Source organism: Lissotriton helveticus, chromosome 2_1 (genome assembly GCF_964261635.1).
Source record: "Lissotriton helveticus chromosome 2_1, aLisHel1.1, whole genome shotgun sequence".
NCBI lineage: Eukaryota > Metazoa > Chordata > Amphibia > Caudata > Salamandridae > Lissotriton > Lissotriton helveticus.
This window is the reverse complement of record NC_136059.1, coordinates 225,737,639-225,753,481: the sequence shown is the minus strand read 5'-3', so window position 1 is coordinate 225,753,481 and position 15,843 is coordinate 225,737,639. Positions and strand designations below refer to the sequence as shown.

The 15,843-nt window shown below is 45.3% G+C and overlaps 1 protein-coding gene across 2 annotated transcripts in view; it reads right to left on the bottom strand.

Annotated features, from left to right (window-relative positions):
- Nucleotides 1-15,843, bottom strand: part of PIK3C3 (phosphatidylinositol 3-kinase catalytic subunit type 3) — an 875,540-nt gene that overhangs the window by 135,407 nt on the left and 724,290 nt on the right. For both annotated transcript variants that reach the window (XM_078674734.1, XM_078674732.1), the window contains one exon: nt 2,080-2,170. In XM_078674734.1, the coding sequence (XP_078530860.1) occupies nt 2,080-2,170 (91 nt within the window). The remainder of the gene's footprint in view (nt 1-2,079; nt 2,171-15,843) is intronic.

Sequence of the window (15,843 nt, the reverse complement as noted above, 5' to 3'; positions counted from 1 at the left end):
TGGCAATATGCAAATCAGTCTGACCCTGTGCCTCATGGGAACAGTCCAGCCCGAACTGCCAAGCCATGTCTTCCCTGGACCGGAAACAAGCATCCTGGGACCGGTTTCGGATTCATAATCCTCATCAGCCAGGCTATCTTGAATCCAGTGGCCAAGTGAGCAAGGGACTCACGTCTGAGCATACCCTGCCACACTTAGGGCGAACAAAGCGATACAAAAGGGGATGATGGACGGAGCGTTTGAGCAAATCAAACACTCACCCCCAGTCAACTGATCTGGGTTTAATCCATCACCATTCTTTAGCTCACTCGGCCACCCCAGTTCAGATATGGCAATATGCAAATCAGTCTGACCCTGTGCCTCATGGGAACAGTCCAGCCCGAACTGCCAAGCCATGTCTTCCCTGGACCGGAAACAAGCATCCTGGGACCGGTTTCGGATTCATAATCCTCATCAGCCAGGCTATCTTGAATCCAGTGGCCAAGTGAGCAAGGGACTCACGTCTGAGCATACCCTGCCACACTTAGGGCGAACAAAGCGATACAAAAGGGGATGATGGACGGAGCGTTTGAGCAAATCAAACACTCACCCCCAGTCAACTGATCTGGGTTTAATCCATCACCATTCTTTAGCTCACTCGGCCACCCCAGTTCAGACATGGCAATATGCAAATCAGTCTGACCCTGTGCCTCATGGGAACAGTCCAGCCCGAACTGCCAAGCCATGTCTTCCCTGGACCGGAAACAAGCATCCTGGGACCGGTTTCGGATTCATAATCCTCATCAGCCAGGCTATCTTGAATCCAGTGGCCAAGTGAGCAAGGGACTCACGTCTGAGCATACCCTGCCACACTTAGGGCGAACAAAGCGATACAAAAGGGGATGATGGACGGAGCGTTTGAGCAAATCAAACACTCACCCCCAGTCAACTGATCTGGGTTTAATCCATCACCATTCTTTAGCTCACTCGGCCACCCCAGTTCAGACATGGCAATATGCAAATCAGTCTGACCCTGTGCCTCATGGGAACAGTCCAGCCCGAACTGCCAAGCCATGTCTTCCCTGGACCGGAAACAAGCATCCTGGGACCGGTTTCGGATTCATAATCCTCATCAGCCAGGCTATCTTGAATCCAGTGGCCAAGTGAGCAAGGGACTCACGTCTGAGCATACCCTGCCACACTTAGGGCGAACAAAGCGATACAAAAGGGGATGATGGACGGAGCTTTTGAGCAAATCAAACACTCACCCCCAGTCAACTGATCTGGGTTTAATCCATCACCATTCTTTAGCTCACTCGGCCACCCCAGTTCAGACATGGCAATATGCAAATCAGTCTGACCCTTTGCCTCATGGGAACAGTCCAGCCCAAACTGCCAAGCCATGTCTTCCCTACACCGGAAACAAGCATCCTGGGACCGGTTTCGGATTCATAATCCTCATCAGCCAGGCTATCTTAAATCCAGTGGCCAAGTGAGCAAGGGACTCACGTCTGAGCATACCCTGCCACACTTAGGGCGAACAAAGCGATACAAAAGGGGATGATGGACGGAGCGTTTGAGCAAATCAAACACTCACCCCCAGTCAACTGATCTGGGTTTAATCCATCACCATTCTTTAGCTCACTCGGCCACCCCAGTTCAGACATGGCAATATGCAAATCAGTCTGACCCTGTGCCTCATGGGAACAGTCCAGCCCGAACTGCCAAGCCCTGTCTTCCCTGGACCGGAAACAAGCATCCTGGGACCGGTTTCGGATTCATAATCCTCATCAGCCAGGCTATCTTGAATCCAGTGGCCAAGTGAGCAAGGGACTCACGTCTGAGCATACCCTGCCACACTTAGGGCGAACAAAGCGATAAGAGGCACCAACTGTCATATACAGAACTTGTAGCCTTCCCACTGTACATGGTATCGCTAACATTACAAATGGCACAATTACGTATATAGAGCATGTGACATAAACGTTAAACTTTTCAAACTAAAATCACATTACTTTAATTATACCCTGTGATTAGCTTGAACAGTCGTAATTCAATTTACACAATACAATGTTACCAAAAAAGCTTCCCCATAATCACCTTCTTCACAGTTTTATCTGGCTCCAGAGCAATATCTGGGATATTAGCATCCACCATGAGGGAAAACAAATTCAATATGAGGTTGGAATACCTGTAGGAAGAATAAAACGTATGATTAAACATGAAAAATGCTCCCATGTACAAAATGAGTATCTACCTTAGCATACGGCCAAACACAACACAACAAATTCCTGCCTGGTGTATATTTGGATGAACAATGATAGCACTTACTGAGACCCTGATATGTGACACTGTGTTGTCTGGTCAAACACCTACATTTTCTTTTTGATACATTCAGACTTTATCAAAAAAGGCATTAGCCTTTACAACCAAGCACCACCTCAGGTGAAAGTGCTGGTGTTCTCCACATATCAGCTCACTCAGTATTTGGTCTGCGATGGAAGGTTGGCCTCGTTGACTCTGCAGGTAGAGTAGATGTACATGTCAGGTAGGTGGTTGGGGGCTGAGTCAGGCTACTGTACAGTACAGATAACACCGTTGCAACAAAGATGTTAAAGTCCAGCCCGGTTGTGAGAAGCACACCATACTTATATTAATATCTATACACATTTGTACAGTTGCAATGGCATTTATTTTTATTAAAACACGCAAAATACAATATACAATAAAAGCACAAATATAAAGTACAATCATGTGATAAAACCAAGCTCTTGCATATAAACAAGCTTTTAAGTTCTACAAGGATGGATACAGTAGCTCTTACAGATTTCTTAAGTAAAACCCAGGTACCACATTGGATCTGGACTTTTTTTTAAAGAAGAGAGAATTACTTATCTTCGGTAGCAATGTTTCTTGTGGATCCCCCTACTTACTTAGTAGAGAGATCAGGTTTGATGACCAGCTCTGTGCTGGTTAAGCTGGCAGTAAGAAGGGCAAGGCAGTCCAGAAGAGGATCATTTTGTTTATAACATCGTGCTGCACCCTCGCTAAGAAGGAACCACCTCAAGAGATTCAAGCCCATTCTACTGCAGCAAAATCTTCCACTTCGGCTTTGGTTAGAGGTGTTCCTGTACAGGGATGAGGAATTATTGAAGCCTGACGCCCAAGACATATTGTTTGGGGTTAATGACAACAAGTTTTCATGTGTATTTTATCCTTGGGACAAGTGGGACCAACCTCCTACAGCACAAAAACTTTGCCTGCCAGTTTACAGTGCCACATTATGGATCAGGGAAGGTAATTGTCTGCAGTTAAGGTAATTTTTGTGTTGATATGTTAATGCTGTTCAAACTTGCATTCATGGTTCATTAATGCAAGGCCTTTATTATTAGGGTGACTGTTCTAATGAAATGTAAGCTCGGACTGCAGTACTGACAGTGGTTTCAGTATAAACATGTGCACACAGGTTTTCAAGGTTAAGCAGTATTAGGCTATGCATAATGCTCCCAGTATGCTCTGTGATTAGATGCAAATATTTTCAGAAGATTGAAAGCAAGATGGATGATTATTTGCTCTAAAAATAAAATGTTCACAAAAAAATGCAACTTGGAAAAAAATATTTTGCTAAACTAGTGTCAAATTTTAGGTACCATTTCTTTGCAGCATAAAATGTGTTGAAGCATGCTAGCATTTCCCCAAAACATTCCCAATGAAAAATCGGTGTAATCAGTTTCAACAAGATTATGGGAAACAAAAATAAACAAGCAATGGTAAATTCAATGGGTCTGAAATTGGTGATTGACCTTTTGGTTTTGTGAATGTGTGTCTTGTTTTGGCTCGGTTTTTGTAAAACCTCATTAGTGTGGGAGCTGCTAGCCCCCACCATTATAATAAGCATTGGCAAAAAGCAAAACAACGATTTTAGTTTAAAAATAAAAAACACACATTGCCACATCAGTTCCAGGCACTGAGCAAACTACTTTGTGTGCCAATATGCTCTTTGTGAAAGAGCAGAATTCTGTCGCTCATAGTGAAGCCAGCCGACAAACAAATTAACATAGAACTGCATTGATACACAAGGTTGGGACCTATATAGCTCAGATGATGTTGTGCTGGTGACGTTTCAAGCACCTAGATGGATCCCGGGCACCATACTGGCACGGGAGAGCTATGAAAAATTCGGGAGACAGTCTGAGGCTTGGACATATTCAGGTAAGGAATCTGTATGTAAAAGTCTCGGTTAGAAATTACATGTCACTGGTGCAATGCTGTATTGTCCAATGTCCTGGTTGTTTTTTTGCAATTTTGCCTGAATGAGGTATAGATTGTATATTCACCACCACAATAACCGAACCAAACCAAAAAAGTAACTAGAATATTTTGAAGCATGTCCTGAAGAGGGGAGATTAGACTATCATAAGAAATTTGCGGCAGCTAATGTATCCATTGGAAAGAACATTATGGAAAGTAGCGTATTCTATTTGATACCCGCACCCATAGTTCCTTAAATAAAACGTTCCCAGAGCTTACATAAGGAAGACGGTTGAGAATTTTAACAAAGATCTCAACACCAGAAAAGAGTGAATTACCACTCTCAAAGAGGGATTGGTCTCAATTATATGCAGTAATGCAGTATGAAAGAATGAACAGAGGATCACATGGTGCATTACAGATTACTTGAAGTGAAACACAAGGGCTGAAGCAGTAACCATTCCACTTCTACGAAAAGCAAATTATAGCACTTCTTACTATCTAAAGATACAAATCTATAAACTGTTTAATTTCTAACTGCTTAACTCATTAGAGGACGTTCAAAACCCTAAAAACATGTTTATCATCTGCCCTACGAGAATGAGTTTGGTGTGGAGTGGTTTGAAGCATGTCTGGATTCCAGCTTATAAAGTTTTTCCTCATCATTGGATGCATGAGGATGCGGCAAAAACAAAGGCAGAGAGATGGAGACATGCTCAATTCTATTACTAGCTACAGTAGAAACAATGGGTCCCACTGAAAACTAACCTGTCCTTTTACAAGACTATGAAGGGCCCAGAAGGTCCCATTCTCACCAGCGTGCCTGTGGCAAAAGGAAAACAGGTTTCCATGTCAAGACTTTTAATGTGCAAGAAACTCAAGCAGCTGCCAAGTAAAAAAGGTCTCACGAACAGTGTTGCTGTCCGTAGCTGGTTCAGCACGATTGCTGGAATTCTGAAGCCTGTGAGCACTAATCCTTGGCCGGTGCCATTTCCATTCTGAGGGTGTACTTCCCCAGCAAGATCAATAAAAATCGGATCGGGTGACATTTAATAAATTTTCCTGTTTCACTCACCTCACCAAGGATTCATTCCCAAAAGGGTTGCTACCATTATCTCGTTTGTCCTGATGATGATCCTGACAAATTGTTTATAACAGGGTCGAAACGTCAACAATTTTAGTAGAGAACTGATCATATTAATTACTATGTACTCTCAGTGGAGTGTTACACAGATTAATTCAATCAGCCGCTAGCTATCAATGTACATATCAACTATACAATATAATCCTCCAAATTGTGTGCACAGATCTGATTGGCTGCCAACACTTCAAACAGGAAGCGCTGGCAGCCATCTTGGCACTCAAACTCAGCCGGGTCCCAAGCAAAACATACCCCCAGGGACTTCAACTGGGACAAAAAACATTTTTTTTTTTTACTTTGAGGGAAAAATTGTAACGGATTCATGAACAATATATATATAAGCGCAGTCTCCCGCACTTGTTTATAATATAACCCCCGGGTGGCCCACTTCCCAGGGGCATGTGGGCATACAAATGAAAAGAAGTGGGAGTTCCCCTCCTAAGGCTCTTTTGAGACCTGGGAACATCCACTCAAACAGCCCAAAAAAACATACAGGCAAACATCCACTGACTCAGCCACATAGCCACTCAGGTACCCACTTACCCACCCATATAGCCACTCACAAAGTCACTCAGTCACTGATTCAGCCACTCACACACCCACACATAGAGCCATCCATAGAGCCACTCAAAGAGCAACTCACCCACCTATACAACTACTTACACAACCACTCACTCACCAATACAGCCATTCACTCGCTCACCCATACAGCTACTCACATACAACTTATTCCCCCATACAGCTACTCTCACACCCACTTATTCAACCATACAGCTACTCCCACTTATTCACTCACACACCCACTCACATACACTTACAGCCACAAACACACCCTCTCACACACAGATAGAGTCACACAGCCACTCACATAATATATGTTAGAAATAGTATCACTCATTAATGGTACACAAGGTATACTAATTTAACTTTTGTGGTACCTTGGTATATCTTGTTAACACCCAAACTTTTAAAAAACACTCACAATCAATGGATGATGTTATCAGTGATGTCACTGACCATGTCATGGATGATGTAATATGTGAGGTCATCAGCAGTGCATTGCATAAAGATATAAAAATGGTTTTCTACAGCACCTTCGCACATCTTTCTCGCTGATGTCACTTTGCGCTTTCACTGCGCTGGATTTGGAGCACTTGTTTTATTATTTTTTGCTCATCTGATATATTGAATTAAATTATATGTCTAAATTCTTACGATTTGACCTGAAATGTGAAGGAGGTTTAGGCTTGTGACTCCCCCCGCAGGGAACCATGTTTTGCTTTGCAATAATAAAGGTCAGCACTAGACTCAGATCTCACTGAGTCATGTACAACATAGCCAGAGGCAACACACATGAAACTGCAGCCACGTAGCGCCTTACTGTACCCACATAAGCGTTTCTCACAGGTAAGGAGACAGCAAACTGAAAATGTGTATCATAGCCTCTCCAAGTTGATTTTTGAATGCCACCAGTACACGTATCAACCACCCACTGGACAAAACTACCTATGAGTAGATCTAGCTAATAACAACACCTCTAGGACTTGTAAAGGTAAGGCACATGACCATACAGCTAGCCACTCAAGCTACAGGTAGGTCATATTAGACTTCCCAAGTTGTCAGCAATGTAATTACATAAATCTGCAGTCCAGGCTTGACAATTATTCAGCTAGGATCAAATTATACAAGACATCAAATGTTGCCACTGTTATTTTTAGGCTATGTTAAAAATCGTCCATAAAGCTCTTGTACTCCCTAACAGGTTTTGTGATGCTAATATGGAGCAAACAAACCACAAACATTGAAAGACTGATACCAGAAACCGGTAAAATTGACGGGTTTTCAAGACTTTGTGGAACAAAATAAAACCCAGGATCATTTTTACAGACTGAGGAAGGTTGTTTCACAAGATGGGAGTCAAGATGTAAAAAGAGGCCACCGAGTCTCTGGTTCTGAATGTAAGGAATTTCAAGAAGACAATTGTTTCTGGATCTTTATGCCCAAATAGGGTGTTAAGGAATGAGGTGACATTTCATAGATAAAGGGTGGCAATTCCAAACCAGGCTCTATTGACTTGGCATAAGTTACGGACAAATCATAGCACCCACAAGGAGCCAGTGCAAAGCACAAAGCAATGAAGTAGCATGACAGAGCTTATAAGAACGGGATACTTCAATCGATGCAGACTTCTATATTAACTAGACGGGTCTAAGCACACTTTTTGAAACCATTGTGAGCGCCCAGATTCTCATCAAGTCTGTTTCGCTAAGAGTCACAGAGTAAAGTAAACCGGCAACTCTCTCCTAAGGACTTACCTGTCAAATTGCACATGCAAGCCCCTTGGATGAAAACCATGCCAATATATTCTATTCCCATATAGTACATAGCACCAGAGGAGAAGAGTTCTTGAAGTCAGTCAAAGCAGCAGGACCTACCTGAGAAAGTATTTTAGACACTAAAATTGAAGGGCATGAGTCCTATTTTTAAGTTTCGCCTGCGCAGTGCTTGAACTGTGCATGTGAAATCTATGATATTCAATGCAAATCTTAAAAGGGGCTTACATCCCAGCCCATTGCTGCTCATTGGTTCTTGTGCTTGCCACTTACTTTTCCTCCGTTTCTATTGGCTGCAGCATTCTGTTTCCTGTAGTTCCCCCTGTGCTTCTCTTATTCTATTAAGTACTGTTTCCATCCGCTTTTGGGGCACTTTTTAAAAAAAAGGTCTTGCCTACACACTGCTTACACCTGAGCTTGTCTACGTAATAATTCTCCCCCTGGCTGCACGCATTTCAAGCATGCATGTTGGCTTCGTTTTACACCATGAAGAGGCAAGCAAGGAGCAGTGAAAGAGCTCCAGCAGCGGGGGAACGCTGAGGCTGTTTCCCAGCAACTGCCACTCACAGGACCTGGACTCAGCATGCCAGTAGGGTCCGCAACAGCATACTGATGTTTGTATCTACGACTCACGCTTTTCCAGTGCTGTGAGTGATATGCGGCTGAAGAGATGGGACCTGACTTTCACCGCATATTGGAGGCAAAAAAGAGGCTGTGACCGCCTCAGCCCCGATTACCACTGGTAGCACCATCACTACCCAGCAGCTGTTGTGTACTGGCTCTGTATAAACTGTGACAATAGTAAGCATTGGCAGTACAAGTATGGATAATTGGGTCGCCAACACTGCGTATTTTTTCTTTGCAAATAGTGCTCATGCGCACATGCCCTTCTTCACTGAATACAACATTCTAGTTTTTCCTAGGAAGTTGGGTCTACATCATTAGGGTCCGCTGACTTCACCAACTAAGGCTAGTTTTTTCAAATCCTTTTGAATGAGTACAGAATAAGCACCCGACCACGACGTAATGAGCTTCGCCATACGCCGGTTTGTGAACCATCATTCTAACGCAAACCTATGTCAGACCGCTCTGGAACTATGTCACTGGAATTTGATAGCACATTTATTAAAGCTGCAATGTCGTATACACTTATATTTATTTCCAAATTTACGGTCATTTAACCAAGGGCTTCTGTTTACACGCTCCTTTCATTTGTCTCTGTAGGCCAGTTCGACTAAGGCAGTGTGACTAGTTTGCCTGCCTCTGTGACACTGTTTTTGCATTTCCGTATGGAGTCTTTGATTTTTAAAAGGTTCCATATGCAGACTTTGATTTTTAAAGTAACAATATTGTTGGAACACAAGGAATCTTGTGACTCCTCAAACGATCGCTGATGTAAGTCACAGCTTTGCTTTTTGCTTGTAAATATGGTCCACAATATTGCTGCATTATACGTTAAAGGATTTTTCCTTTCTTTTCTTTGTGCACAGGGTGTATTTGTGGCCCTGTCTTATCAAGCGAGCTCTTTTTGGCGCGCTCAGCTGTTTGAACCAAAATGGCAAGCTATCGCCCTATTAAATTCACTGCCCTCTTAGCTATCCTTTACTGTAGACAGATTCCTGGAGCTGCTTTATGATTACTTCAATTGCTGTATGGTGTTTATTAAGCAATCACATATTCATCACTCTTTACAGTGGCGGCAGAGTATGTAGTAGTTCTAAAGCATAGCACAGCTTGTGGAGCAAATGGAAGAAATGCCATTTGTTGCCATTGTTGATATTTGCTTTGCGGGCAGTTGACTCCAGCATATTAGGACACAGCACAGATTTGCCTCGTTTTGTAACTTTGCACAGCACTTACATACCTTTCACCTACTTTCATACCGCACTCACCCTACACACTCATCCACCATTTACTCTGCACAGTCACCCTGATATTGTGCTGCCAGTGACACTACACCACCCACCACACACAGTGCAGACTCTGCACTTGAACACCATTGACATATCTCTCACCCAACACTCACATTCTCACCCTGAACTCAAACCGCTCATCCTACACTTATACTATTCACATAACGCTCGTCCTATACTTGCACACCTCTTGCCTTGTACAGGGTATCATCTCTCACCCTGTACACTCACACAATTCTCATTCTGCACTAAGCATGCATCAATCACCATGCATTGAGGCACTTTCACCCTGCACTCACAGTTATCAATCTTCATTCATGTACCACTCCCCCTGCACAGACAGCTCTCACCATTCTCCCTTCACTCATTCACTGCTCCTACACCTCTTAACTTATTATTAATCCCATAAGTGAAACCTAATGCTTTTAGAAATGCTTGTTCTTCTTTATTTGCTTCTCCATGTTGATCTCATTGCTCTGAAACTCCCTCTATCTCTTCGCTACTTTGGCCTTCTCTACCTCACCATCCAGTCGATTCACCAGGAGGGTTGTGGCCTCTGGGGACATATGTGTCACAGGAGTGGAATGAGAGTGCTGTCTGGCATCACCACTGCACCCACGGTGGGTGTGGGGGGGATATGCGTCAGGAGGCCAGTTGCCTCTATTTTGGCCCTGGTGTCTTAACACATACTCTAGCATGGCAGACATGAGCTGTGCTATTTTCAGTTCACTTAAACTAACCTTCAGTGACTAAGCATTCATGACACGTATCACAATATGATCGATTTCTGCTGTCTACCTCATTGCCCTATGGTAATATGTTACTGAGGATCATTGTAGTCACAAGCTCTATCAACAATGATAGTGCTGGTGTACCCCACTTTCCAGTACACTCAATATTTAGTATACAGTGAACAGTTGGCCTACCAAGTGTCCTTGTTTCTTCGGGTACATGTGTCCGAGAGGTGATTCCAAGTACAGACCGGCACAACTATTGCAGACGCAGCAAGGATAGTAATGTCTGCTCAGGAGTTTTAAGTATATGTTTCCAGTAAAAACAAAAGTCAAGTTGAGAAAATGTTATAAATCAGAATACACAATAAAATGTTTAGTCAACACAATACAGTTATTAAACCATGCACAGTTTCCCTAAGTGACAATAAATAGCAGACCACTACTAAAAACCAGAGGCAGAACAGGATACGAAAGCAGTTACTGCATTTGAAATCGCTACTCATCTGAGAACATAGCATTGTAAAATAGACGATCGTAATCCTCCAGCTACACTTGAGTTACTTAGTTTAGTGATTAAGAACCCTGAAACACAGTGGAACAGTAGTGTAAGCCCAGCTCTAGATGTAAACATAGGTGGTGTCAGTCCCTTAGTGGAGATATCATGCCACCAGCTGTCCCTACAGTCTCTGAGACAACAGATCTACACTCAGGGCGGAAGGAGCAACATGGAGAATGAAGGGACCAGCCAGCAGTTTGACCACAAGGGCAATTGTGCACAACCTCGCCAACCTCGGACTCAGACAGCTTGTCACAACACCCACCCACTCTGCCGGCCACACGCGTGACCCCATCTCCTCCGCAAGCTCCCACGTCTCCTTCAGCCACACCACCAAACTCCACTGGACTGAGACCATCGCTGCATCCACTTCACTTTCCGGAAACCCACCATGCACCACCGCACTCAACAGACCCCTCGCCAATGTTGAAGCAAAGTCACCGGAAACCAGCTAAACACCACCTTCGCCCAAAGCCCACCTGTTGACGCCCCCGACACAGCCGCGCGCAACCTCAGACAGAGGATTGACGACTGCGCCAACACCCTCGCCCCGCTCAAGAAACCCTCCAACAGACACACCAACAAGAAAGACAGTTGGTTCACCACAGACCTCCAGGCATCCAAGCAAACCTGCCGAAAACTAGAGAAGAAATGGCACCGTGAACAGACACCGGACAGCTACGCAGCCTACAAGAATGCCATCCGCAGACACTATCACCTAATCAGATCTGCCAAAAGGGTCTCCTTCAAAGACCGCCTAGACAACAACGCACACTACAGCAAAGAGCTCTTCAACATCGTGGAGGAGCTCTACAACCCCAGCTCTAACACCAACGACATCCCACCTTTGCAAGACCTGTGCGCCACCCTCGCCACCTTCTTCCATCGCAAGATCGCAGACATCCACAACAGCTTCAACACCCTGACTGCCCCGACAATGACCGAGACCTCCGACCTCACGGCCACCATCCTCACTGATCCCCTGCTCACCCAGACCAACATAAAAGACGACGACACCATCAAAATCATGAACACCATCCACTCCGGCTCTCTGTCAGATCTATTCCCGCACAACATCTTCAACGAAGCCAGCTCCACCATTGCACCCCATCACCACAAGGCCATCAACATCTCCTTCGAGACTGCGACCTTCCCGTACAGCTAGAAGCACGCCGAGATCAAGGCCTTACTCAAAAAAAAACAAGGACCTCAAGAACTTCCGACCCATCTCCCTGCTCCTGTTCCCAGCGAAGGTCATCGAGAAGACTGTCAACAGACAACTGACCCGCTACCTAGAGGAGAACAGCATCCTGGATCTGTCCCAGTCTGGGTTCCACAGCAACCACAACACCGAAACTGCCCTCATCGCTGTCACTGATGACATCAGGATCCTACTGGACAACGGCGAAACCACGGCCCTCATCCTCCTGGACCTGTCAGCTGCATTTGACACTATCTGCCACCGCACCCTACACACACGCCTACACAACGCTGGGATCCGAGACAAAGCACTGGACTGGACAACCTCCTTCCTCTCCGGCATAACCCAGAGCATCCGCCTCCCTCCTTTCCGTTACAAAGCCACAGAGATCATCTGCCGTGTATTCCACGGATCATCCCTCAGCCCGACATTGTTCAACTTCAACATGGCACCACTCGCTTGCATCGCCCAACTGCACAACCTCAACACCATCTCCTATGCCTACGACACCCAGCTGTTCCTCTCCCTCACCAAGGACCCCCTCACCGCCAAAACCAACCTTCACGAAGGAATGAAAGCCGTCGCCGAGTGGATGAAGATCAGCTGCCTGAAGCTGAACTCAGACAAGACGGAAGTCCTCATACTCGGCTCCACTCCCTCGGCGTGGGACGACTCCTGGTGGCCGACCGCACTGGGAGCAGCACCAACACCAACCGACCACGCACGTAACCTAGGGTTCATCATCGACTCAACACTCTCCATGACCAAGCAAGTCAACGTCGTCTCGTCCTCCTGCTTTAGCACCCTCCACATGCTCCGCAAGATCTACAGGTGGATCTCCACCGAAACAAGAAGAACGGTCACCAAGGCCCTCGTCAGCAGCAGGCTAGACTACGGTAACGCCCTCTACGCGGGATCCTCAGCCAAACTCCTGAAACTACTACAACGCATACAGAACACCTCCGCACGCTGGATCCTCGACATCCCTCGCCGTAGCCACATTACTACCCACCTAAAAGACCTGCACTCACTTCCCTTCAACAAGAGGATCACCTTCAAGCTCCTCACCCACGCACACAAAGCACTCCACAACACAGGAATGACATACCTCAACAGCTCCGCCGACCTGGCCCTCGCCACCGTACCCCGCATCCGAAGAGCGAGACACGGCAGGAGATTGTTCTCCCACCTCGCCGCAAAAACCTGGAACACCCTACCCCCCCCCCCCGCCTCCCCCTCACGGCAGACCCAAGACCTACTTACCTTCAGGAGGCTACTCAAGACCTGGCTATTCGAGCAGTAGCAGCACCCCTCCCCCAGCGCCTTGAGACCCTCATGAGTGAGTAGTGCGCTTTACAAATGTTATGATTGATTGATTGAGCACAAGAGGACTTATAGCATAACACTAGGAGCACTCAAGCCCTCCTTAATCCAGATAACACAGATCGAGAAGATAAATAACACAAAATAGTGTTGTACAGGGAAGAATCTTGCTCTCTAGGTATAGACACCCATCAGCTCAACTGCACCTGCAGTAGTAACTGGATGGAGCTGCACTGCTCTCAGGTGAAGTGTAGAGTTGATTTTTACGAATTGTGCTGCACCTATAAAGTACTTGTGCTGGCTGAGCGATTCACAAAGTGAAGGGCAGCAGCAGGCCAAGCTAGCAGAGATTCCGGAAGGACCTTCAAGCATGTTCCCAGCCAACAGGAAATGGACATTGCAAGAAATTGGGTTATTAGGAGAAAGGGATGGAAGTCCTACTCAAATAATGAACACAATCTTTGTCAGTGTGAACCTCAGAAGCCATTAAATTAACATGTGCTTAACCTTCTACTAGCTTCGCACAACACAATCAGGCTAAACTTAGAGGCAATGAGTAAACTATTTATGCAGCACACAAATAGTAATAAAGTGACACGCAACTCATGGCAAGAAAAATCCCACACTAATTTTGAAAAATAGAATACACTTCAGTAAATAAAGTGACACCAAAAGGACAAAACCCCAATCAACAGAACCAGGGATATGAGTTTTTAAAAATGTTAGGTAAAAATAGCGCCAAGAAGCATCAAACGCCACTCGCGGTTGTCCGGTCGTGCTGGACCAGATAAAAGTCATGAGTTCAGGCCACCCATGATAAAGTATGGGTCATAAACTAGGTGCAGGTTAGTCCTGTGAAGAATTACTTTTTCAAAGTCCATGCGAAGAGTTCCATTCGTGCGGGCCATGAGGAAGAGGCTGGAGGTGTGAGGAGCAGGTTGAGCTGTGGCGCAAAAGAGCTATTCATCGCTGGTGCTTCGCATTGGTTGATCGCCATTGACGTGAAGTGCAGGTCATATGTTGCCATTTGTCATGGGTGGCCGCTGTCAGCATGAAGAGCAGCTGGAGCTTCCCGCTGGCAGTCGTTACTAATTCGCAGTTGCAAGGAGCACAAAACGTCTGTAACTTCACATTCTCTTCAGGAGAAGTACTAACTGATGCCAGCCAAGGGTCCAGACCTGGGAGACATCTCTTGGGGATCAGAACTCACTCCAGCAGAGGACAGCAACAAAGCTCAGGCAGATGCTGTTGGTGGTGAACAGGTGGGCAGTTATAGGGAGGCCTCTGGAAGCTTCTTGTGTCACTGTAGCTCACACAGGTCAGTCAACTGACCCTTGGAGACACTCTGGGTACCTTGGGTTCAAGGTAAGGTCAATCCTTCTTCAGCTAGCAGGACAGCCCTTCCTCAGTCAGCAGGGCAGTCCCTCTTCCTCACACAGCAAGGTAGTCCCTCTGAATCTTCCACAGGTCCAGGAGTGTTCTGATGAGATCTGAAGGTCTTACTTTTGTACCTGGTGCCAGGTTTTGTGTGGGGGAATTCCCTTACCTAACCCCAAAACAAATTCTGGTCCGTTCTTGCTCGTACCCTGGTCCTGGTTCCAGACTGTCTAGTGGGGCAAAGGTAAGGGCAGGCTTGGTGTCAGGTTCCTTTGTGTGTGCTGCAGGCAGGGCCCTTTCGAATATATAATCAGGGCAGGGCACTGCTTCTCCCCAACCATCCTGTCAGGAAGACCCTCTACCCGAAGACCCTACGCCTTTTATGTCTCATTGTATAGAAGCAATACACGGCCCACAACAGCACAGCAATTCAAAGGCATGTGACCAAGGACATTGGCAGAAAGGCACAGTTGGTTTGGGCAGAAAAATGCCAACTTTCTGAAAGCAGCATTTTAAGAATAGTAACTTAAGATCCGACTTTACCAGTAAAGATGATTTTATATTACAATTTTTTTTGTGTAAACAGCATATCTCTATCTGCTTCCAAACTCAAGTAAGAACCTATTAAGTGTAATAAGTGTTAGTCTATGGGAATGATAGTCATTCTAGCAGTGAAAAACTGTATTAGGAGGTTTTCACTGACAGGACACGTAAAACTTAACACACATGCCCTGCTTTTTAAATATGATGCACCCTGCACTGTGAGCATTTAGGTTCTACCTTAGGGGTGACATAAGTATTAACAAAAAAAGGAAGGTTTAGGCCTGGCAAAAGGTATATATTTGCCAGTTTGAAACAGTAGTGTGGTTTTGCTGTTTAACGGCAAAACCACATTACAGGCAGCAGTGGCCGGCCTAAGCCATGTTAAAAAGATTACTTTAGTGAGTTGCACAATTAGTGCTGCAGTACACTAGTAGCAAATTCATTTAGAGGCTCTGGGTACATGTACTATCATTTACTACGGACTTAAAAGTA